The 25,967-nt window shown below is 39.0% G+C and overlaps 1 protein-coding gene and 1 pseudogene across 3 annotated transcripts in view; both read left to right on the plus strand.

Annotated features, from left to right (window-relative positions):
- The window catches only part of PPP2R3B (protein phosphatase 2 regulatory subunit B''beta), a 105,937-nt gene that overhangs the window by 77,136 nt on the left and 2,834 nt on the right, over nt 1-25,967 (plus strand). For 2 of the 3 annotated variants that reach the window (XM_069072908.1, XM_069072910.1), the window contains exons 11-12: nt 6,217-6,335; nt 6,413-6,519. In XM_069072908.1, coding sequence (XP_068929009.1) covers nt 6,217-6,335; nt 6,413-6,519 — 226 coding nt within the window. Of the gene's footprint in view, nt 1-6,216; nt 6,336-6,412; nt 6,520-8,196; nt 8,256-25,967 lie in introns of all 3 variants that reach the window. The other variant, XM_069072909.1, reaches the window with a different exon arrangement.
- On the plus strand, nt 414-6,174 carry LOC138149773 (p21-activated protein kinase-interacting protein 1 pseudogene; annotated as a pseudogene).

The following is a 25,967-nucleotide window of genomic DNA, read 5'->3' on the forward strand; positions in this document are numbered from 1 at the left end:
ATCCTTTGTTTGGCAAGTATAGACTAGGGTAATGCCTTGGTATTGCCAGAAAGCTAATACATTCATGACTTAGCCATAAGCATGTTAGATAAAGACTCAAATGAGAACTCCAGCTAAAATAAGGTAAATACTTATGTTGTCCCTCCTTACCTCTGCTTCATAGAGTGCCTCATTTCCTTCAGAATGTGGCTCACAGCAGCATGCCACTTTCTACAGGAAGCCACTCTCCATCCCCTTCCCACCCCTATGTCAGTCCTCCCTCCCCCTGTTACTGCTTTGTACATACTTTCTTTACCCATATAATTGCTTTTTTTCCCAAAAGAATCAAAACTCCTATTGGCAGGAACCTTTTCATTCTGTCTTCATTCTTAGTGCTTGGCACCTATTTGATAACTGTTTTCTGATTGATTGCCATGGAAATAACAGGGCACAAAATTACCCTTGGAATTGGAAATGGGGTAGGTAAAGGAGATGGCCCTACAAGGTCCAAGTGAACAGGCCCAAACTCATAGACAATGTCATGGTTCCAGAGGAATACTCAGGAAAAAATGCTTTTATAACCACAGTTGACTATTTTAAGCCTGGGGTGGATGAACAGCTGTTCTTTCCTACAAATGACTGCCTAACTCTCTTTGGGAAGCATTTAAACTTTAAGATCCTTTGGTCTCTTAATCTTCTAGCTAGCACACTACAGTAATGATGTAGCAAATAGAAGTCTTATTAAAGTTTGGGATATATTCTGACAGGTCTGAGCAATATCTAAGAAAGTATTTAAAATAACCATTGTTTCCAATGGGATAAGGATGAGACTAAGAAAATGCCAAGCCAGCTTTGAAAGAGAAAAAAATCTTTCCTCCAACTTAACATATCTGCTTTAGAAAGAAACTAGCCAAACTTTCTTTTATTTTTTATAGTTAAAAACTAAATGTAGTCGTAATATAAACCTCTCTCAAAAAGGTTTGAAAAAAACTAGCTAACAGTTTTGTCTTAAACATAAACTATCAAATATTATGGATATCTTATATGTGTTCCAATTTCTCACTAACCTGCTATGTTGGGACTAAATATGCAGTCATCCTTTAGGTTTTTAAATAATTTTTTCGGGGGGGGATGGGGAAGGTAGGGCGCTTGGGGTTAAGTGACTTGCCCAAGGTCACACATCTAGTTTTTTGTGTTAAATGTCTGAGGCTGGATTTGAACTCAGGTCCTCCTGACTCCAGGACCAGTGCTCTATTCTCTGAGCCTCGTAGCCGCCCCTAAATAATTTTTACTGCTAATAACTTTGAGAGTAAGGCAGCTTTCCAACACCGTATTTGCAAAAAAAGAAGTAGAGGGAATTTCCTTCCCCCTTCAGTTACCTGTACTATGAAATCACAGTTTTGATGCCTATCCCTCTCCTTAAAAGTCACCAGGAAATGTACAAGAGGAAGAAAGAAGGAAAGAAATAAGTATTAAGTACTTATATAAGTGTGCTAGGCTCTGTGCTAAGCACGTTACAAATGTGACCTCATTGGATTCTCATAACAACCCTGTGAGACAGGTGCTGTTATTATCTCCATTTTACGGCTGAGGTCATTGAAACAGACAGAGGTTAAGTGACTTGCCCAGGATCACCCAGCTGCTAAGTGGCTGAGAGCGATTTGAACCAAAGCGTCCAGAGCTCGATCTCCCCTGCCCAGCTCCCCCTGTTATCTAAACATTGAATGATGAGGGAAATGCTGCTGTGTTTCAGAAAGTCATCTCAAAACCAACCAACCAGAAAGAAAACCAGACCTTCTCAGATACTTCTCAGCTCCCCTTAGTTACTGACTGGCCCATTCTCTCAGTATTTGCCTCAGAGTCAGTCCTTTATAAGATTTTGTGAGTTAAGTGTTGCTCTGAGTACTCAGTCATTCTCGTAGGGATAAAAATGGAATTCATGGGAATTGATGAGATCACTAAGTGAGAACTTAGAGAGAAATAAGAGTCTCTAGGACAGAGCCTTGTGGTAAACCCACAGTTAGGAGGTGTGATAATGGAAGATAAAACTAGCAAAAGAGACAGTGGTCCTAGAAGAGCAGGTAGGTGGTCAGCAGTGCCGAAGGCTGTAAAGAGAGCAAGAAAAAGGAAGACTGATAAAAGGCTGTCAGACTCGATAATTAAGATATCATTGCGGAGGAATGACTAAAGAAATATGGTACATAAAAGTAGTGGAATATTACTGTGCAGTGGGAAACAGCAAGCATGATAAATATATAGAGAAGCATAGAAAGACTTAGATGAACTGATGCAAAGTGAAGTGAGCAGAGCCAGAAAAACTAAAATACAATATTATAACTATAAAACAAAACCCCAGTTATAATACAATAACCACAAAATAATCAAAGCTGAATGTTGTATAATTATATAGACTAAACTTGGTCCCAAACCTTTGCATAGAGTAGGGTATGTTGGTATGGAATATAGCATACAATATCAGATTTTTTTAGATGTCTTCATCGGTTTTGCTAAGTTTTTTCTTTTCATTTTCTTTTTTCTCTTCATTTTCATTTCTTTTTTTTTTTTTTGTTAAGGAATGGCTCTCTGGGAAGGAAAGAGTAGGATACAGGGAGTAATCTAGGTGATATAAAAACCAAAAATGTTAATAAAATGTACTTAAAAGGACTAGTGTGCTGGCCTTGCCTCCAGATGCTGAGCTCAAACGGAAGATACATGTTCGTCTGTCTTAGGCAGCATGGGGGTTACAAACAAATTCTTTTGGGTTTGCAGGCTGCAGGGAACCTGGCCTAAACAGCTAGCACAAGAAATGGACCCCTGTGGCTTCCTTCACCTACCATGACTAAAGTGCTTCCTTGTCAGCAGTAGCTCTAAATAATCATTTTTGCGGTTGTTGGAAGCAAAGATGAAACAATTAACTTCTTTGTGAATATAAAAAAGAAAGCACATGGTGGGGCAGTGAATAGAGCACCAACCCTAGAGTCAGACCTGAGTTCAAATCCGGCCTCAGTCACTTAACATAAAAACTAGCTGTGTGACCTTGAGCAAGTCACTTAACCCCAATTGTCGTCCAAAAAAAAAAAAAGGAAAGAAAGAACATGGAGTGCTGCTGCATCATACTGGCACAATAAATTGCCAGAAATTCTTTGGTAACTGGTGCTTAATCAGTGGAGGAGAGAACATTCAAGATGAAAAGAATGCCTGACATCTGTTAAAGCACCTAAGGGACATGTGACTTCTCTTTCTGTTCGTCTGTCTGGCACATTGGCTTTATCAGTGAGAACAGACCAGACATTATGAACAAGGAGCCTTATTGAAGGAAGATCTGCATTCATAAAAAATATAAAATAAAACATTCACAACTGAATACTCTCCTAATGGAGAAAAGTATATAGATGTCATAATAAGCAACATAGACATCTACCAACTTGAAACTGCATCCCTTAGTACCTTCTGTCACCTTTACTTCAGATCCCATACTTTCTGTGGCTGGAGATAAAGTTGTAAGGTTATTTGACTGTAATTCACTAAAATGCCTCTGAATTTAAAGCTCAAGAAAACAGTAAAAGACTGTGTGTATATATATTTATATACAACTTTGGAGTACCGAAGCTTCATGTTATGGCTAAAGCATCAAGTGTTGGCTTAATCAAAATATGGAGGCATAATCAAAATAAGAAGACGCCCCTCTTTGCTGTGTGCTGGAAAGCCATACATATGACTGGAGTGGTCAAGTGTGTCTTTGGCTGGACAGGCTTGTGCATGTCAAAGAACAGCTTCTGTAGCGGGAGCACCTTTTGCTGTACAAAGAACAAGACTAACCCTAAAAAGAATGATTCAGGAGGAAAACAGCAACAGTCTGAGAAATTTGATTGGACTGAGGTTAATGATAAACCGACAAAAGTGTCAACCAAGAAAAGAAGATTGGAAGGTAATCCATAAAGGGAAGAAGAAAAAGAAGAAAGGACAAATTTCTAAATAAATCATTGAAAATTAAAGAAAATAATTTGAAAGGAGGAAAATAAACATTAATATCTTTAGAGAGAGCAGGTTTAGTTCAGTGATGAGGTTGAAAGCCAGATGAAGTAAAACTTTTATTTAATGCTTATTATTTGGTTAGCACTTACTTTGTGGCAAGTACCATGCCAAGGGCTATAGATAAAAATACAAAAGCATAGATATTCCCTGCCCTGAAGAAGTTTATGTCTTATTGGGGAAAATATGTAGGTAGCCAGGAAGAGACATTTTGATCAGGGAAGTTAAGGGAATGGTGAATTAGAGTATAGGAGAATAGATTGGTATAATCCAGCCAGAACAATTGCAAAATTAATTTGATGGTGGCTCCTATTTAGAGAACCAGTTGGGGGAGAGAGGTTATGTGCACCATTTCCTTTTTTAATAGAGTTACTCAGGCTCTGGCCTTCATCTCCCAGTCTCTACTGCCAGTTAGAGTCCCGAGAGGGTTTGTGGTTCAGTCTTTTCTTATCATGTCTGAATCTATAACCCTATTGGGGGTTTTCTTGGCAAAGATACTGGAGTCTTTTGCCATTTCCTTTTCCAGCTCCTTTTATAGATGAAGAAACAAATGGGATTAAGTGACGTACCCAGAGTCACACAGGTACCGTCTGAGGTTAGATTTGAGTTCAGCCCTTCCTGACTCCAGTCCTGAAGCTCTGTCTGCTCTGCCACTCAGCTGCGCCCCCCCCCCAGACTGTCTCTGTACTAGTTCCTCTGGAATTCTCGGGGTGATACTGAAGGGGAGTGACTTTTCAAGCTGTTGTGTAAGAGCCCCTCTGTGGTGTTCCCTCTGATATAGTTTAACTGGAATATTAATAAAATAATATCATTGAGAAGGAATTGAGAGAAGAGGCAGTAGGACAATGGACACAAACAACTTTTCCTGAGAGTTGATATGATTTAAATCCAGATGAAAAAATCTCCTGTTACTGAGAGGTTTTCTAAATTTTTCCTCTTTGGAAAAGTACATGGCAATTGTACTGATTATGAGTTCTAAATCTCCATAAAGCTACTTTGGTTAAATCCACATCGGTACAAAAGATTAACATAGCTATCCTTAGGGGAAGAATGAGGGATGAGAAAGGTACATCGTCGGGCGCCTGGTGACGCAGTGAGTAAAGCGCCAGCCCCGGAGTCAGGAGGACCCGAGTTCGGACAGGGCCTCAGACACTTAGCGCACACAAACAAAAAACCTAGCTGTGTGACCTTGGGGAAGTCACTTAACCCCAACTGCTCTCTGAAAAGAAAAAAAAATTGGTGGGTAGGTAGATGGATGGATATCCTGGACCAGTGCTACAGATGGAAAGTGAGATTGGTCTAGAACTGAATTAGATAAATCTTTAAATAAGGGTGAATATGGATATGATCTGTGATTTTATTGATATACTGCCACATGAGAAAACTCTAATAATGCAGGTCTGCATCTTCTCTGCAACTTACAGTTTTACAGCTTTGTCTAGAGGTTGTGACTTTTCCAGTCTCCGAACTCTTGTGGGTTAGAGAAAGGAGTTACACTTAGGTCTTCCTGGCTCTAAGATGGCCATCTATCTGTTACACTATTCAGTTATTTGAAAGACACACCTAACCACAGATTAGAACTTGCTGAAAACACTAAGAATAATTTTTTTTTTCCTTTCAATGATAAAGTTTTCATGTAGTTGATAGAGTGTAGAACTTGAAGTCAGGAAATTCCAGTCCCAGGTCATGTAGCTGACCCTTAGCTGTATAACCATGGGCAGCTTGCTTAACTTGTCTGAATCTCATTATCCTTAGCTATAAAATAGTGGATCATATCTGTAGTGCCTACATTACAGAATTGTGAGGACTGAATGAGATAGTGTGTGTGTAAATTGCTTTGCAGATCTTAAAGCATTATCTAAATCTCAGCTGTTATGATTATTAAAAGGATACATTCTGATATTAGCATTTAAACTTTGTCATAGCTGTACATTAAAGGAGGTTATTTAGATGGCCCATTTAAAAGCAAATTTGTTCATTAGAAAGGTTGCCAATAATTTATTTAAATATAATTATAATATTTCGTTTTTCTTGAAATCTTTGAAAACACTTATTTGAAAATAAGTTTGTCTTGCTCTGCAAAAAATGCATGAAGCTTTCTTCGTGACAGTATTTGTAAAAAAAAGTAAGTGATACATCTGCTTTGCTCTAAAGGTTAAGCCTTAATTAAATGTCTTCTCCCCCTTCTCTTCAAAATTCCTGCAGGAAAGATTACTCTCCATGATTTAAAGAAATGTAAATTAGCAAATGTTTTTTTCGATACGTTTTTCAACATTGAGAAATATCTTGACCACGAACAGAAAGATCAGATTTCTGTGATTAGGGTAAGTGCTGTGGAGATTGTGTTATGTTACATATTTACAAATGTCCGTATCCTACTAAAACTGTCTGTGCTATTTAGGATTCTGAAAGTGAAGGCCAAGAGCTCTCTGACTGGGAGAAATATGCTGCTGAAGAATATGATATTCTAGTGGCCGAAGAAGCAGCTGGTGACCAATGGAATGATGGGTAAGAACAATGTCATAAGGAATTTTAATAGAACTGAAGTGGGTGAATGTACTTCTTCAGGACGTAGATATTCAAATAACGGTAGCATAAAGGTGAACATTAGTTAAGTACCATTCAGATGAAACTGTATTTCTAAGTTTGCTCACATTCAAGTTGAATGTAATAAAGTAATATAGCCTTTTAATTAATGTGTCTCTAATTAAAATTAGAATCCATAGTGTTTTGCTGAGTTTGAGGTTACATTCTTTTTAACCGTGATTATTTTCATCTTTCCCAGTTCCTCTGTCTTAAATATAGGAACTCAGCTAACCATCCTTCTTATACAGAAGATGTAATGATTATTACCTAATGTTAGCTAAATTTCCATCACTTTATGTTGCTAAGGCTTTACAATAAGTGACTAGCAGGACACCTGCCAAGTACATATATGTGTTTTCATGCCTGTCTATCTCGTATATAAAGTTGTTAGAAGTTAGGAGAAAGCATTTTAGCACCTGAAGTTGTTTTTCTATAAATTAGTCTTTAGAGAAACCAATTTGTTGCTTTGTAACGTCCTATGTTGCCTTCTCTTTTTCCTGACCCAGTTCAGTTTCAACCATTCTGGCTACTTTTGATAATTGATATAGGTAAAATTGGTATGCTGTGATCTATGCTCAACCGTAGTTAATGAATGCCCAGACTGAAAGAAGCCTTTGAAAAGGATCAATACGTTTGTTGAATGTTGCTTCTTAAGTCTGCGAACCATGTGTGCTAAAGGAAATCCCTGTGGTAAATTTTCTTCCAACTACCACCCAAGACCACTCATTCCTCTGTGTAATAAGCACTTTTGTGTTTGATAAGTTTATAGTGCTTCTGAAGTACTATTGTTCATAAAATGAAAAGAAAAAGTTGAAGAATTTCACTGTCTAGAACATGAGGTTTAGTTTTTGCCTATTGGAGCAGTATTCAAGTCATCAGCATCTTCCAGTTTGAATCAAAAATATATAATTTATACAGTTTATATAGACTTGCTCTAATGAATAGTATGTTCATTTAATATCATCTGGACATTGTTTTTGAAGGTTTTTATATTTCCTTCTATACCAGATGTTGACCTTTTCCTGAAAATGGGGACAACATATGTATAGCTCTTCTCAGGTTGTATCATCTCTGGTATTTGCCAAAGGCACATATCTTTGGAACAGTTATCCCTTGTGTGAGCAGGCTGAGTCTTTTCCAGTCTCTCTCTCATCTCTGCCATGGACAGATTCATATCATCTCCTGGAAGAAGGGAAGAAATAGTACATCGATCTTTCTCCATCACTGTGCCTAAGTAGGAGGTGTAAACAGAAGCAACATTTATTAAAGTAACCTGTAGGCTTATCCCCAAAGGAGCAGCCTTCTCTGCAGTAAACAGTACAGAGTAAAGGAAAAAAACCCCACACTTATTGTATGTAGAGGAATAGTTGTAGAATTGGGGAAAGGTTACTGGTTCAGTCTAAAGCCTCCCCTTATTCTTGTGTGTATGCTGGTATTTAGGAATGTTAACAGTTAGAAGTTAAGTCTTTATAGCTGTCAACTCCATTTTTAAAAACTAAGGACAAGTTCACATTCGTTATTAAAAAATTTTTTTTAATTATTTTAAGAGTAATGTACTGAAGTAGCAAAACACTGACCTTCCTTCTGTAACCATTGTAGGGATTCTGACTTCTCTGACTACTAGCCTGCACAAAGGTCTAGAGTAAGGAATTGCTCAGGTAAGGGTATGTTTGCTGGCAAAGAAAAATTTACTGACTTAGGTCTGCATGTTATCTGAAATAGTGTATTATCCTCAATCCAGGAAGAATGATTTTTAATGTCCACTATTAAAACATTATCTCTGGATCACTAACTTTCCACTTTGTGGAATCTACAGAAAATCTTCACAATGTCTTCTAAGAGCTTTTTATAGATAGCTTTTCTATGTAGTCTTCAGGTTCAGCTATTTTAATATTTCTTTGCTGTGTAATTTTACCTGACCTCAAACCAGGAAAATCTTAGAACCTACCCAGTTTAAAGTAGGTTAAATTTCCCAAAATAAACCACAGTAGTGTGGTTGTTTAGGGCAGTAGTGTTTCAATGTTTGAGTAGTTCAGATTGATATGTATGCATCTTTGTCATGTCTCATTGAAGCTGTCAGTATTGTTAATGAGATTGCATTCAAGGGTCTTCCAAGCATGAAGCCAATATAGATTAATAATTGTTAAAATTCGGAGTTAATTAATCAGTCTGTAACTGGAGAATAAGCACTGCTTCACATCTGTTATATTACCCTATATAACAAAAGTATTCCCATAGAGGAAAGCCATCGGTACGGCATTGCTGACCTGGCTGTTTATAGCAAGTTATCCACAGTGAATAATCCTCTATATGAGAAATGCCCATTTGGTTCCCTGGCTGTACAATAGCTATTTTATATCAAAGCTCCTGATATGAAGTGCGTTTAAGGCAGAATGGAACGATGACAGAACTGAGCTGTGGTGATACTGTTCATGGATCTGTTACTTTGTTATAAGGTAACGCTGACCTCAGGGAAATCCTATTTAACCCTAACAAAAATAAACTTCAAAATCACAGTTCAGAATAATGCTGCACATTGAGACAAATTTACTGGCTTTTTGTACTCGTGTATATTTGCATTTATTTTCATGATGTCCTAGGAAAGAGTGAGTCTTATCTTTATATAGATCTATAATGGGAAAGAGCTGTCAGGTAAATGTAGGAGCCATGATTTATTCCTAACAATATACTTAGCATTAAGAGAGTCATTCTATGGGAGGGTGGGGGGAGAAGAAGGTCAGGCTTTGAGTCAGTCACCTCCTAAAAAAATAACATTTTATTATTTCCTTTTTTGGAGATTCTATAGAAACAAGTGAAAAGTTTAATAGGAGGTAGACTCAATACTTCAAAGTTTTTTTCAAAAGCTATGACCATGGAATGCCTTGAGAGAAATAGTGTTTAAGGTAACTGTAAAGATAGGAAGGGCCAGTTTGTGAGGAACTTCAAATGTCAAACAGAATTTATATTTGATCCTGGAGGTAATAAGTAACCACTGGAGTTCATTGAATTAGGGGATTGTCCTTTAGAGAAATCCCTTTGGAGGCTGTGTGGATTAGAGTAAGGAAAAGCTTAGAGCACAGCCAGCAATTAAGCTAATGTATAATATAAGCAAAAAGGGATTGGTGCCTAAACCAGGGTGGAGATTCTGAGTGAAAAATCTGGAAGATGTTTAAGACATATTGTAGTAATAGAAACAACATTGGGAAATGATTGGGCAAGGAGGGTGAGAGTGAAGAGTCAGGCAGAATCCAAGGCTGTGAATATGAGTGACTGAAAGGATGGTGATACATCTGTTGAGTCTAGGATAGTCTGGTAACCACTTTGAAGTGTCCAGTCATGACCGACTGCACTTTCACGGGCTATCTCCCTGGCCAAGAATTCTCTTCCTCCTTAGCTCCTGGTTTCTTTCAAGCCCCCAGACAATAAAATCCTACAAGAAGCCTTCTCCGATCGTCCTTAATGCTATGCTAGCGGCTATCTTCTGCTGATTTTTTTCCAGTTTATTGTGCATTTATTTTATTTGTGCATAATTGTTTGCGTGTTATCTCCCCCTAAATTGTAAGTTCCTTGGGAGGAGCTGCTTTGTTGTCAGGTTTGGAGGTGTGGGGTGGGGGGGAGTTGCCTTTCTTTTCTTCCCAGCACAATGCTTGGCACATAGTAGATGTTTAATAAATGCTTCTTTATTTGGCCCTAGAGCTAAGGAGAGAGAGGCTAGGGCCGAGCTATAGACCTTGCAATCATTTTCATAGGATGTAAACTGAAGTCATGAAAATCTATGAGGTAACCAGGTGAAAGAGGATAGTGAGGAAAAATAAAGGGGTCCGGGACAGAACCTTAGTGTATACTGACTCTTTGTGAGTGTGACATGGACAGTGAACCAGCACATGAGCCTGAGTGGTCAGGCAGGTAGAAGAACTAGGAGGAGAATGTTCTGAAATGCAGAAGGAGAGAGTGGTCACTAATGCCAAGTTCTGGAGGGAAGTGAGAAGAATGATGATGGAGAAAAGGCCATTCAATTTGGTAATTAAGAGATCACTGGGAGGAAACTTCCCAGGCACATAAGTAACAAGGGGAAGAACTAGATACTTTTTCTTATCACCACAACTTCTGAAACCTCTGCAAAACAGAAATTATGCACCAAAGATAAAGCAACTTCATCTCTTTCCATGGTCTAGGACATGCCCAGAATCCAAAATTATCTTTTTAAAAAACAATACAAACCTGTGAACTCACATTCCCTGACTCTGAGATCACTCATCACCCCTCCCCTACTTCCCTCATCACTGGCAGTGAGGCTGTACTAGCTAAACCCAAAGACCCCAAACAGGTTTACAGCAACTCCCCCCTCCCTCCACCTTCCTTTCCAGTCCAATGCATGAAGACTGCCGGCTCCAGGATGAGGACGTTTGCCCAGGTCAGAGTAGAATTTAATGGCCTGCACAGCAAAAAATTGGCATAAGAGAAAAACTGCAATCTGCAATGACTAACTCACCCAAAGAAACAAATAAACAAAAGAACAAAAGATTGGGAATGCAAATTTATACAAGTAAAGGACAGCCTAGAAGAAGAGAAGCAAAAACCAATACCATTAAAAGAAAATAGTCTCATGTTACAAGCAAAATATACTAATCTAGAAGATAGGATGTATGGAGACAACCTAAAGATAATAGGTCTCCAAGAATATGACAAGGACAAAAAAATAACCTTTAATGCACAAGTTACTAGAAGAATATTACCTAGAACTTCCTAAACATAGAAAATGAAATAACACTTAAAAGAATTCACAGATCAACCCCAGAAAAAAAATCACCCAAGTTCAGCAAAATTCAAGACATATATAAGATGGTTAAATTTTAACAATTTCAGAAACAATAAGTTCTTCAAGCAACCAGGAAAAAGATTTTCAGAGACCAAGGAAAGGAAATTCAAATGGCACAAGACATTCTGTAGCTAGTAGAAAATACAAGAGTAACTAGAAGGATGTGGAGGAAGCACAGTGGAACCAGGTGCAGCCCAGGGTGACGTGGCCTGCACACCGGAGCTTAACCAGAATGAAAAAGATGGACATTCAATCATAAAGAAACATCTGAAACGTTCTTTTAGAGAAAACTAGGTCTGAAGAGACCATTTGCTTCCCAAACTGCAGCAATGCAGAAGTGAATAAACGTGGCATCCAAGAACAGTAACGGAGTGATAACAGAGCAGCCAGTGATAGACTTCTTTCTAAATTTATACAAGGAGACAAGGGCAAAGGCAGGAGTCTGGTGGAGGTGACAGTGAAGAGGCAGGCTCAGGGCATTATAAACTGCACCTGGGGACACCCTGCCTACAGGTGAATCAGTTATTTTTGTGTGGTGGGGGGGGACTACATTACACGAAGAGGGGAGGGGCAGAGGGCTAGAGAGCAGTGGTTGATGTGCCTAAGTCAAATCAAGGGTACGCAGTGAGGGGAAGGGTGACCCTTGTGGTTTCCAAAACAGAAGAATCTACAAGGGGGAAGGTGGGGAGGAGGAGGGACATGTAGAAGGGGGCCTTCCTTTAATGGTAGCATTTCCATTGGTGAATAATCCTATAGGTAACAGGCATAGGATTGTGAAGGGAGATGAGGACCTAGCACTGGGTGCGGCCTGGGGTTTTGGGTGCTTGGAAAATCGCTGTTCCTCCTGCTTCAGCATGGAGGAGAGTTGGATACTGGGGGCAGTTGGCACCTGGGGGAGTGGGAAAGCATGGACCCAGGAAGGAGATTTTGAGACAAATGCAAGGAAGATGCAGATCAGTGATAGACTGCAGAATCAGTGGTGAGGGAAGGACCCTGTCATGGGACAGAGTCCTCTTTGTCACCTGTGGGAATTGACATTATTCTGGGAGTGAGACACACTGGAAAAAGGAGATCTACAGGGCAAGTTCTACGAGGCAGTGGCAGAAATTGCATAGAAGGGAAAGCCTAGAATGGATACCTTGGAAGCTTTGGTTGCATGAAGAATACAGAAAAAAGGAGAGAGACAAGATAATTACAGGGGACATGAATCACAAAATGAGGATCTAAAGTAGACCAGATGGGTAATGAAGAAAGTGAAAAAAAATCCTTTTTTGGAAAGAGGCACCAAAAAAAATTTTTTTTAACTTCATGAACAGGATTAGTAGAAGGGGAAGAGAGAAGGGGAGAATCTACTTGACTGAGAGGGAAAAAAGGGTGTAAAAATTACATAAAAGAAGGGGGGAAAGGAACTAGTAAGTAAAACTCCAGAGGGATCCAGGGGTGCAGAGAAGAGAGCCTCCTTTGAAAATATTAAGGGAAAGTAACTTTAGGAATGTAGTATTGTGTTTACAGCAAGAGGGGCAAAACTATAACTTGAAAAAATATTAGAGACACACGGAAGGAAACACAAATCTAGCCCATAACTTTTCAAGCAGTCCGATAAAGTGAAAAAGTGCCAGATAGTGTGAAAAACCAAAGCCCGAGAATCTGTTGCTCATGTGAAAAAAAAATTTGAAAAACAAACATATACACAAAATAAAAGTAGAGGGGATGGAAATTTTTTTTCTATTATATATCAAATGAATAAAAAAAAGCAGGTGTTGCAATCATGCTGACAGCAAAAACAAAACATTCAAAAAATTTTTAAAAAGGATAAAAGAAACAACCATCCATCCATTATCAGTAATAACTTTTTGTTGCTGTGCAGTCATTTCAGTCATGTCTGATTCTTCATGACCCCGTTTGAGGTTTACTTGGCAAAGATATTGGAGTGGTTTGCCATTTCCTTCTCCTGCTCATTTTATAGATGAAGAAACTGAGGCAAACGGGATTAAGTGACTTGCCCAGGGCTATGCAGCTAGTAAGTGTCTGAGGTGAGATTTGAACTCAGGTCCTCCTGACTCCAGGCCTGACACTCTGTCCACTGTGCCACCTCACTAAATGCCTTTTTATCCAGAGGACAAAGAAAACATCCGAGCTACAAGAAGTAAAACAACATGACAGGAAGCTTTGATATCCCTCCTTCAGTTTTGGATACCTTTTACAGAAAGATAAAAGGAAAAAAACAAAAGGGAAACTGAAATAATTGCTGGAGAAACTAGAGTTAAAAGATTTATGGAATTTTCTTAATGGGATAGTAAACAAACACACTTATACACATATTTCTAAGCATCACATGGAACTTTCATAAAAAATGAAATGGCAGAAATACTTAATACATCCTTTACAAAATGGAGCATAATGCAGTATAAATAGCAATTGGTTCTACGACTAAAACAAACAAAAAAAAGATACAAATGTGAAAGGAGACTTAACAATGAAATCCCAAGTCATGATTGGGTCAAAGAACAAATCATAGAAACATTAATCACTATGTTAAAGAAAATGACAGTGATGAAACAGCATATTTTTGGATGCAGCTAAAGCAGTCCTGAGGGAAAAAAATCATAGCCTTACAAACACATATTAACAAAATAGAAAAAGAGAAGATTAATAAATTGAATGTACATTTTTAAAAAATTAGCCAAAGAACCTAAAGTAAACACAAAAGGGGAGACAAAAAAACCCTTAAAAACGATAAACCTACAAATTTGTTCTTTGAAAAGGCTAGTTAAGTATGAATTTAATTTTAAAAGCAGAAAGTTCAACTCAGTAAGATGGCACACTAGCAAGGTGAAATTCCAGCAAAACAGAAAAATAATCAGAATATATACAAATTATATGTTCACAAAACTGAGAATACCAGGGAAATGTATAATACCTTCAAAAATATAAAATACGCAATCTATTAGAAAGCTCCTTAAGGATTTTAACCTAATCTCAGAAAAGCGTGTGTATCTTGCTATAAACGAACAACAAAAAACACTTTATGCTGATAGGTTCACAGGAGAATTCAATCATATTCTTAAAGTTAGTACTCATACTTCACAAATTCTCAAAAACTGATAAAGAAGGCAACCTGCCAGAATCTTTTCATGAGACAAATTTAGTCCTAATACCTAAACCAGGGAAAGATAAAATATGAAAAGAAAACTATAGGCCAATGCCATTTAACTGACTCAAGAATTTTAAACAAAACCCTATTGAAACTGATTATAGCAATTTATCCAAGAAACCATTCCTTATGACCAGGTGGGATTTTGCCAGGGATGCAGGGATGATTCAGCATAGTCACTTGAAAAACCAAAACATCCAAAACCACACGATCATCTCAATATATGCAGAAAATATGATAGCACACCACTTATTTTTTCTTTTTTTTGGAGGGCAGTTGGGGTTAAGTGACTTGCCCAAGATCACAGGCTAGTTTTTTGTGTTAAGTGTCAGAGGCTGGATTTGAACTCAGGTCTTCCTGACTCCAGGGCCGGTGCTCTATTCACAGCGCCACCTAGCCGCCCCTATTTTTTCAAACCTTACAAAATATTGGAGGGACCCTTTAAAAAGAGAAAAAAGTATCAAGTATCATATTCAGTAGGGATATAATAGAACCTTCCCCCCCCCCCAAAAAAAAAAACAGAAGGATGCCCACTCTTTCCATCATAATTTGATATAATTCCGGAAATGGCGGCAACAACAGTAAGACAGGAGAATGAAATTAAAAGCATAAAGATGGGTAAAGAGGAGATAAAACTGTCCCCGTTTGCTGATGATACGATGTTTCGTTTGGATAATCATAGGGAATCTGAGACAATTTGCAGACTACAAAGTAAGTCTTCAAAAAGCAACATTTCTGTATAACAAAAACACAGAAATCATTAATAGAACAGGAAATCCTATTTCAAATAACTACAAATGCTTACATTAAATACCTTGGTTTTAGCCTCCCAAGGCACATAAAAGACTTCTGTAGATTCAATCACAAAGCACTCCTTCAAGAAAAAAAGAGCTACCTAAATAACTGGAGAAATACTTAGTACTCACGGCCAGGCTGTGCCGACTCAATAAAAACTATCAAAATGAACTTGTGCTTTAGACGCTACACCAGCCACATTGCCCAGGGGCCACCATGCCAAGGAAACCAAGCGTGATAGGATGAGAAGGTTCATTTGGAAAAACAAAAAGTCCAGAATATCAGGAGAACCGATGAAAATAAGCAGGGATGGAGGGACAGCAGCACTCAGACCGAATACTATAGAGCAGCCATTACCAAGACCACCTGATAGTCACTTTAAAAAAATAGATCAGTGGAGCAGACAAGACCAGGGAGAATCAGAGAAGAGACTGAGTTTGATGAAGACTGGGAAGCTTCTGGAAGAGATGAGGGTTAGACTGACACCTCACAGCTGATCTCACAACACGTCTTAATGAATACACAACGTAAATACTAGAGATCATACTATAGTTGTGTGTGTGAGAGACACAGAGCTTCCGCCTTTCACACAACTGGGGGTAGGAGATATGTTCTTAACCAAACTAGACACCAAAGCAGTTATAGATCACTCTGATTACTCAAAACTGAAAAGCTTCTGTCCAGACAAAACATACATAGGATAAGAAGGGAAGCGATCTAATGGAACAAAAACCGGTACATCTTTGTACCAAATTTCACTGCTGAAGTTTTAGCATGTGATAGGAATGGGTATGTTTACTGTTTATATACACACATTTCATATAGACATATACATGTATGTGATACAAGTACTATATATATATATATATGATGTCATATATAAACAATAAATATATGACAAATAACCGTTGCCCAGTAGATAAATGGTGAGAGCATATGAGCAAACACTTCTCCAAGAATAGCAACATAAGTATTCACAACCATGTAAAAGAAATGCCCCCATTCACTAATAAGAGAGATACAAATCAAAATAACCCTGAGATTTCATTCTATACTCTACATATTGGCAAAAATGACGAAAGAATGGCAATAGTCAATTTGGAGGGTTTATGGAATGATAGGCAACAGTGATACATTATTGGGTCTGTGAAATGGTATTAGAATTACACGAATAAAATATATCCAGAGATGTCAGCTCTTGAGAAAAGATAAAATTTATATAGCAGCACTTTTAGTGATAGCTCAGACTTGGAAACAAAGTAAATGTCCATCATTTGGGGAATGGCTAAACAAATCGTGGAACATGCATGTAATAGAATGTTACTAAGCTGTTGGGAATAATGTGTGTGATGAATACATAGAAGCATGGAAAGGTCTATATGAACTGATGCACAAAGAAGTAAAGAGAGCCAAGAAACAGAGAAACTACAAGATAAATAGAACACACCAAAAAATCCAAAGTAAATGTAACAAAATTATTAAGATCAGGCACGAATCAAATGAAGAAATATAGTCACCCTCAACTTACCCTTTTGGGGAGGTCCAAAGATGTAGTAGGCATTACACGTTTCCAGTGCATTGATCACTTGTGCTGATTTTTTTTCTTTTCTAAAACAATATTGTTTCTCATATGGGGTGGCTCTTTAGGAGGGGAAAAAGAGGGGTACTTGCAATAATTAATTGATAAAAGAAAAAAGATCAGTAAAAACATTTTTTTAAAAAAGTCATTGGTAACATTGTAAGAGTTTCAGTGAAGTGATTTGTTGGTAATCAAATTGTAGGGAGTTTAGAACAGATTAAGAAGAGAAAGTTGGAGAGGGCTTTTTTTTAGGCAGTTTGCCTCAGAAAGGAGACAAAAGGTAGTAAATAATGATAAGGTTGGGAGGAGCCAATTTTTAAGGATAGAGAAGACTTAGGTATGTTTGTAGATGAAGATTAGAGAGTAAGGATGATGGGAAGAGTAATCTGTTGGAGAAAATGAATGTGAATATATGTGTGAAAGGAAGTTATCCCTGAGCTTAAATAAGGTGGGATCATAAAGGGATTTCTAGTGTGAAGGCAACAGCTGAGTTCAGATTCTGTGTGGTGTGCTAGCTTAATATGCAGGCTACACTACAGAGATCTGTCTGAAGAGAATGCGCATGTGTTTTTGTTTCATTCAGCCCCATATTTAACCAAACAGATTATTTGAAATGAAATGAAATTAGAAATAGCTGGAACCAATGGGTTAGTGATCATAAACCTTCCCCCTACCAATCTGGAGTACCAAGAAACTGATGTTTTTTAGGTATCTATATTCATCCCTGTTTTTCTAGACTTTTTCCCATATCAGTGATTTTCAGACTATCCTGCCATGAAAATGTCATTGACATATTAACTTCTAGAGCCTATCATATCATTTTGCCATGCATCAAAAATAAAATAGGCAATTACTATAACCTCTAAATTAGAAAAATATTGACCAAAAGCATTCATCCTTCCTGTTGTCATATCTTTTGTGGCTGCGACATGCTTTTATTTCATAAATTGAATCATGCCTTTTTAGTACTTTTTTTTCCCTAAAATACTGTTCTTATAATTTATTCATACTGCCATGAAGTTACTGTCCAGCAAAAATGAAGTTGTAGGCATGTGTTGCTGAAGACTCTAGATCAAAAAAAAAATTGTTTTCAATAATCTCTACTAGAACAACTTTTTAATTAAATAAATGACAAGGTACAATTTTGTTTCTTACTAATTCTTCATTTTTCCTTTATCCGCTCACAATGAATTTTCATTTAAAATTAAGAAAAATCCATTTTGGTGGTTTGTCCTCAGCTTAAGGCTGTTTCCACTCAATAAAACCTTTGGGCTTTGAAGCCTTATTTTTAAAAACCTTTTAAGCCACTTTCTACCTCAACCATGAGTACTTTGGACTAATTCAAGGAAAGATGCAAGTAGACTTTTTATCCTTCCTGCCAGTAGAGCTCTAGCTTCCTTTGCATTCTAAAGAAGAAGAAAAAAGGATGGTCACTGAGGGTATGTTGCATGTGAGATTATAGCCCCAGACCCTCGGAATGACTTCCTTCGTCCGCTCAGGAGGACAGCACTTCTCTGTTTACTCTTTCCACTCCCCAGCTTTCCTTGTCTGTTTAACGTACTTATAATCTAGATGTAATTTCATTTCTGTGCAACTCTTGTTCACGTCAGGTAGCAGAAGATGTCTTACAGGACCTATTAATCATACCTTCAGAGACTGAGAATTAATGTGAAGATATTTGAGCAGAGAGTTGACCTCATCCGATTATAGTTCCCCAAAGGAAAAATGCCTGCATAATTATTAATGATTTATCCCAGGCAGAGGAAGTAAATACCCAGCTGATTATCTCTCTCGTAGCTTTACTAAGGGAATAGCCATAATGGTAGAATTGTAATAAATCTTTTCATTATGTAATTATTTTATAGACAATCTTGAGAGCAAAACTTGAATGTAATTTCTCATTTTGTGTAATCTTATTTATAGGAAGAAAATGGAAAACTTTTATTTTTCAAGACTATATGGACATGTTTATATTTATCTAGGCACAAGTAATGGGTTTTTTAAGTGAACTAAAAGTAATTTGCCATAGAATTGTGGCCTGTAAGAAGCAAATTATTAACCTTTAAAAAATGGATTCTTTGTATGTAATCTTTTGAGAAAATAGAATATTCACGCAGTTATTCTGGTTTCCAAAAGAAATCTCTCAGCATACATAGCATTTATTAAGCACTTACTGTGTACAAAGCCCTGTGCTAAGTGCTTGGGTTACAAAAAGAAAAGTCAGCCCTGTTCTCGCAGAGCTTACATCCCAGAGGGGGGAAGCAGGCACGTGGAAGGCTTCAGGCACAATCAAAAAGGCGCCGTCGTCCTTACAATGCGGGGACAGCAAAGCAGTGGATGATGCTTCGTCTTTGATGTCACGTCCACTGATAAACGTTTGTTAGCACTGAGGGTTTTGTAGTCCTGCAGCAGCAGCTTCATCTGCACAGGGATTGTTTCCCAGGACAATGACTGTGGGTATGCACTGGTTAGAACAGAACTCTCTTCGAAGGGCAGACTGCCTGCCCTGCGAGTGTCAGTTGGTGGAGAAAGCTGGCACCTTCATAGAAGGTGCTTCCTCAGATGAGGGCGAGGGACTGGTGGTGCAGGGGCAGCCTCACTCGAGTGGCTGCTGGTAGGGATGAGTCACGGGCCCTTTCTCCACGATAATTTCTCCCCTCGATGGCAACGGAAAGTTGGTGAAAAGTAGGTTTGGTGGTTTCTGGCACTCAGCGGAGATTAATAGTACCAGAAGAGAGAGTAGGTTCCCAATAGAACCAGACTGATTTGAGATGTGAAATATACAGCTACTGTCATCATTTTAAATATAGGGTTAACAGGGAAACCACACTAAATTAGTTTTGCTTCAGTCAGTTAATAAACATCTATTAAGCACCTGCAATGTATCAGGCGCTGCATTAAACACAAGGCCTACAAAAAAAAGGGAAAAGACAGCTCTACCCTCAAGGAGTCTAATAGTTGAGGTAACAAGGAAACAAATTTGTACAAATAAGCTTTATGAAGAAGAGGGGAAAGCAGGCGTTCTGGGGATGGGGGACAGAGAAAGTGCCCAGAGCCGCAGTGTGGTGTTCATGGAATGAGCAGCCGGGACACCGGCGTCATGAGATCAGTGTATGTGGCAGGGAGTAAGGGTAAGACTGGAAAGGCAGAGAGGGCTAGGTGGCCTTAACAGCAGACAGGATTTTCCGTTTGATCCTGAAGATAATAAAGAGTCACTGGAGTTTGATCGGGATGGTGGGAGGGTTGTGAGGATGTGTAACGTGCTCAGACTTGCTCTGTAGGAAAATCGCTTTGGTGGCTGAATGGAGGCTGGATTAGAATGGTTAAAACCTATTACAACAGTCCAGGCATAAGGCGGTGAGGGCCTGAACCACAGAGGTGGCAGCATCAGGGGCAGAAAGGGAGTATATTTGAGAGACGTTGCCAAGGTGAAGTTGACAGGCCTTGGCAACAGCTTGGATGTGGAGGGTGAGAGATAGTGAGCAAGTCTATAGTGTTACTCCTAAGTTGTGAGCCTGAGGGACCTGGGAAGATATAAGAGAAGGGGGAGGGCTGGTTTAGAGGGAAAGATGATGACTCCAGTTTCAGATGCCCCCACGGCAGCTGGAGATGCAGCATCCAAGGTCAGCCGAGAGCCTGGGACAGTATGGGTATGGGTAGATTTGAGAATCATCAGCAGAGAGAGGGCAGCGAAATCCAGGGAAGCTGATGAGATCAGAGTGGAGAAGGCCCAGGACAGAACCCTGTGATTGGAGGGCGTGATTTAAATAACAAGTGCAGCAAAGAAGACAATTGGTCAAATGATGGGAGGAGTATCAGGAAAAAGGGTGTTCTGAAAACCTAGAAAGAGGATTGTCGGCAGCGTCCGAGGCTGCAGAGGAGAATGAAGGTTAAGTGGGGCAGCTAGGTGGCATCAGCCCTGGAGTCAGGAGGACCCAAGTAACACTTATTAGTTGTGTGACCTTGGGCAAGTCACTTAACTCCATTTGCCCTGCCTCCCCCCCTCCAAAAAGAGGCCAAAAAAAAAAAAGGCCAGTGGATTTGGCAGCTAATGGATCATTGTAAATTAAGAGAGCAATTTCTGTGGAGCGATGATTTCGGAAGGCAGAGGCTCCTCTTGTAGGTGACCCTCACCCTGGCCATACTCCAGCCTCAGCTTTAATTACGTATACAGAGTCATTGAGAGTTTATTACACACCTGGCACATGGCAGATAGTGCTTAACACTGGGAGTGCGGGGACAAATGAAATAGCCCTTTCTTCAAAAAAACAGATGCATTATTTTTAAAAATCCTATTTTTGCATTATAATTCATGTTGTTTAATTTGGAAACTTAGAGCATATTAGAGGAATTTTTACACATATTTACTTTATTCCTCTGTAGTGACTTGAGATACTCTTTGAACCTGAAAAGAATGTGTAGTATTACTTTGAATCATTCTTTTGCCATTTTCAGAGCTTGGCACACGTTTCCATTAATACTTTTTTCTAATCCTTTCATAGCGGCAATGATGAAAAGGATAAATTGTAGTCATAACTTTAAGTACTTAAAGAGTATTTTTAATTAGCTGAAACATCTGCCCAAGCAACATTTTTAACCCTGCATTTTCAGGACCATGAACTAAGTCCCTTTGGGATATAATTGGCTAATATTGCTGATAACCACATTTTATTTTTAGACTCTAAGATCAAGCCAAAGTGTTATGATTGTCATGAACATTCTGCCTGAGCTCTTTGGTGCTAGATGACCTCTTAAGCCATCCCACTGCAGACTGCTTTTGCCTGCCTTCACCAGGATGGCATCTGCAAAATAAATGCTTCTGATTTATAAATGGAGACTTTAGAAATGTGTCCCTCTGATGACAAGGGTTTATGGTGATCATTTATGCATTCATTTGGGTCTTTTATCTCCAGTGCCTAGTACAATTCCACTTTAGTACATAATAAATGCATAATTAATGCTTATTGATCCTTTTTTTAGGGGACCTTTGATTTTATTAGTTTAAGGGGAGTTTTTGGTGAAAAACTTCCCAGTGTACTTTCTCTGAAACTTAGAGTTGCCTGGGGCACCGAAGGTGTAAGCTGCTTGCCCTGCTCATTCCTATAGCCAGATGTCAGAAGTGGGAGTTAAACTCTCTCTCTGCCATGCTGCCTCATAGGAATTATATTTGTACATGATATATTCCCCTTGTTCCCTAAAGTTAGCTTTCACAAAAGCCAACTGCAGCCTGTAATCATGCTTCCAGAAAGACAGTGGCAGCTAAGTGATGATAGATTAAAAAGTAGGGGGAAATTTTTTTTAATGTTCCTCCTAAATATGTCTATTTTATATGCTGATATGTATAAATATTTTCAGTAAATATAGATGCCTTTCAAAGAGCCCTAATTTTAGGACCTATATTTGAATCCGTGTGCTCTTTCCCTCATGTACATCCACATCTTAATAAAGGAAACCAAATAGCCAAAATTGAAAGTAGTCACATTATAATCCATCTATTTCATAATCAGATTATATCTGTACTAAATCTAATTTTATTTTCACAAATAAGTTGACAGTAAATATAGAAGTGGTTAAAAAATGTCAAAGAATTAAAACCAGGTTCTAGGTTCTCTATGATAACTTCATTCAGCCACCAGATAAACTTCCTAAAGAAACATTTAAAACATGGCTGTTGCTAAAAGACAAAGAGAAATTTGCATTCAGGATTCTTTATTGTTATGTATAGTATTTTTCAGACTTGGTTTGGAGAACAGGAGGACAGACCTTGTTATCGCCATTCTTAGGGAAGGTGTACTGTGTATACAGTAATGTTTCATAGTATAGAGGCACAGTAGATAGAATGCTGGGCCTGGAATCAGGAAGACCTGAGTTCAAATTGCAGCCTCTGTCATTTACTGGCTGAATGACCTTGAGCAAGTCACCTCACTTCTGCCTAGTTTTCTCACCTTTAAAATGGGAATAATAGCCCCTGCTTTCCAGGACTGTTGGGGGATCAAATGAGATAGTTGTAAAGAGCTTAGCACAATGTTTGGCATATAGCAAGTGTGTAGTAAATGCTTATTCCCTTCCTCTTCCACTTTGTACTGAATCTACAAAGAAAAAAAATAAATGAATCATGCCTGGAAGGTCATTAAGGAGAAGTATATTTGAGTTATAGAAAACAGCATGGGGGAAAATGTAAAGGTGAAAATTAAAGAACTACATGAATAATAATAACAATTGCTAGTATTTATGTGGCATTTTCAAAACATCTCATTTGATCCTCAACTGCTCTGGAAGGTAGGTGCTATTGTTACTGCCATTTTACAAAAAAAAAAAATGAGGAAAACGGGTTTAAATTTGCCTGGGGTCACACAACTAGTTAAGTATCTGAGGCAGGATTTGAACCCAGGTCTTACTGACTCCAGGGCCATTGTTCTGTCTGTTGGTCCCCTGGTCTCTCCCCCCCAGCCCCCAGCCTACTAGGGTTAATTAAGATGTTAAGCAGATTCATATTTTAAAAAGAGAAAGGAATAAGAGAAAATAAAAAAGTAAAATCCAACAGAGTCTGATGTAGGAGTCCCAAGCTGTGGAAACTCAGAAGCCTCTTTGTATAGTCATTTGGGTCTGGTGGGCTTTTCAAAGCTAGACCTAAATCTGTTCGGTTCTGGCAAGGATCGCTGGAACTGTGATGATCCAGGGCATCTAGGTCACGTCTCCTAGGCTTATCTCAGCTGGTCACTCAGTTTCTGAAGAACTCCTGACAATTGAACAGTTTATTATTTATATAATCCAGGCTGCTAAAGCAGGAGTAAATGCAAATACCTAACATTTACCTGCTTGCTAGGCAACAAATATATAACAGGAAAAATAGACACAGGAAGAAAATGTTTTATTGCTTTTCTTGGGCTAATGGGTCCGCCTAGCATTTCATCTAAATCATCTGGGGTACAAAAATCTTCTTTGCCACTTTTAAAAAAATCACTATCAAAAGAATTATAGAAAAAATGTGAAAATAAGCGTAGCTGGGGTTTGCAAGAGTTACTGATGTTTTCAAGGTTAATATATGAACAGACTTACCACAAGAAACCATTCATGATATATCAAAATCTAGAGAATAGACCAGGGGTGGGGAACCTGCAGCCTTGGTCCTCTGGGGCCTTGGGTGCATGCAGCCTTTTGACTTGAGTCCAAGTTTTACAGAATAAATCCTTTTATTAAAGGGATTTATTCTATGAAGTTTGAATTCAGTCAAAGGGCTGTGCGTGAGGACCTAGAGGGCCACCTGTGGCCTTGAGGCTGCAGGTTCCCCACCCGAGATGGACCTTATGCACCACCTTAGAACAGTGAGCACAAAAGCTGATGGAATTCACGCAGTTTCTTAATGTCGTTTTTTTCTAAGTACTTGTTCCGTCATTCAGATACAGTATAATGAGCTCTGTGGAAGCTCATCACAGAACCGTCTCTGTTGCTTCTCTTCTTCCCCTTAGTCTGCAGAGCGTGAGCTTTCACTGTTCTGGCCAAGGCTAACCCTTCCCTGCTTTGTGTCTTAGTCCCATTCTTTCTCAGTTCCTCTGGTCCTGCCTTCATTGATACTATTTTCTAGATCCTTCCCTTCTGCCAGTAAAGATGGCCAGGTCGCCTAATATTTTTTTTAAACCAACAACCAAAAAAACCCTTTCCTAAACTCTGAGGTCTCCACAAGCTATCATCCTCCTTCTTTCTTTGCTAAACTTTTAGGAAAAAAAGTTCCTTCAGAACCACATCCACTCCCTCATCATCCACTAAGTCTTCAAAGCTTTTTAATCCTTCTGTCTCCAAGGTTATCTCCCAGCGCTTCTTCCTACTCTGTGCACGGTCTTGGCGGCATTTCACAGTGGACCGCCTCCCTTTCCTGATGAACTCCCTGCCCCTTCAGTTTCCATGCTCCAGTCTGCTTCTCCTCCACACTCGGTTTTCTTTCTGTTTCCTCCTACCTCAGACTCAGTGTTGATAAGAAGTTGGAGAGGTCATTTAGCTCCACATATAGAGAATCCCCTACCAGTGAGTAGCCATACAACTTGAAGGTATCTTGAGGGAATCATGGAATCATAGATTTACTTAAAGGTCCACCGAAGTCACCTAGTCTGATCCCACAGACGTTTTGATTTGTCCGAGGTCATACACAGGCAGTAAGTAGAAGAACCCAGGACCCCACAGTCTCCTGAGGAAGGCCCATTCCACTTTTGGGTAGCTCTGTTAGGAAGTTTTACCTTCTTATAAACCTAAATTTGCCCAGTTCTGCCTTCTAGGGCCCCACCAGGACTGTTCTAATTCTTCTGCTGCATGACACACATTTGTGACTTCCCTTCACCACTTGGAATTCCATCCTATCGAACTGAAACCTATCCCTTCTCTGTACTTTCCCATTTCTGCTGATAGCACCACCATCTCGCTGGTCCCCCAGACACAAAGCCCGTCAGTAATCTCTGGCCATAAGGGTCAGTCTTACTTTCCTCAGTAAGGATTAGCCATGGAAGTGAGGAGGAAAGGAACTTGCCCAAGGTCACACAGGTGGTAATAGATTTTAATTCCAGGCCTCCATGTCAAAATCAGTGCTCTTCCTACCTCACCGTGCTGCCCCTGACACGTTAACAGCGCTGTGGTGTAAACTCCTTCAAGGCTTTCATACAATTCTCCTGGATCTTATCCCTTGTTCTCCTTTCCTGATTTCATCACCCGTATCACACCCCTTTATTAGTAAGTAAGGGTGATCCCCAGGGCTCTCCCTGTGACTTTCAATGGGTTTATCTCAGTGGATTTAATTCAAAGATCCATATATACAATTCAGTCTCTCCCTGAACCTGTCTTGCATCACCAGCTGCCTGTCAGACATTTCAAACTGAAAGTCCCAGAGATATATCACACTCAGCATGTCCCAAACATAGCTCATGATCGTTACCCCTGAACCCATCCCTCTTCCACACACCCTACTTCTTACACAGAAAAGAACACTCAGAGGGAGACAGAGATAAGTATAACAGCTTTGAAACTGTTTAATTTAT

The sequence above is a fragment of the Petaurus breviceps genome, unplaced genomic scaffold (assembly GCF_028583685.1).
Source record: "Petaurus breviceps papuanus isolate PSGF00001 unplaced genomic scaffold, PetGlider_PUasm1.0 90849, whole genome shotgun sequence".
NCBI classification, from domain to species: Eukaryota; Metazoa; Chordata; class Mammalia; order Diprotodontia; family Petauridae; genus Petaurus; species Petaurus breviceps.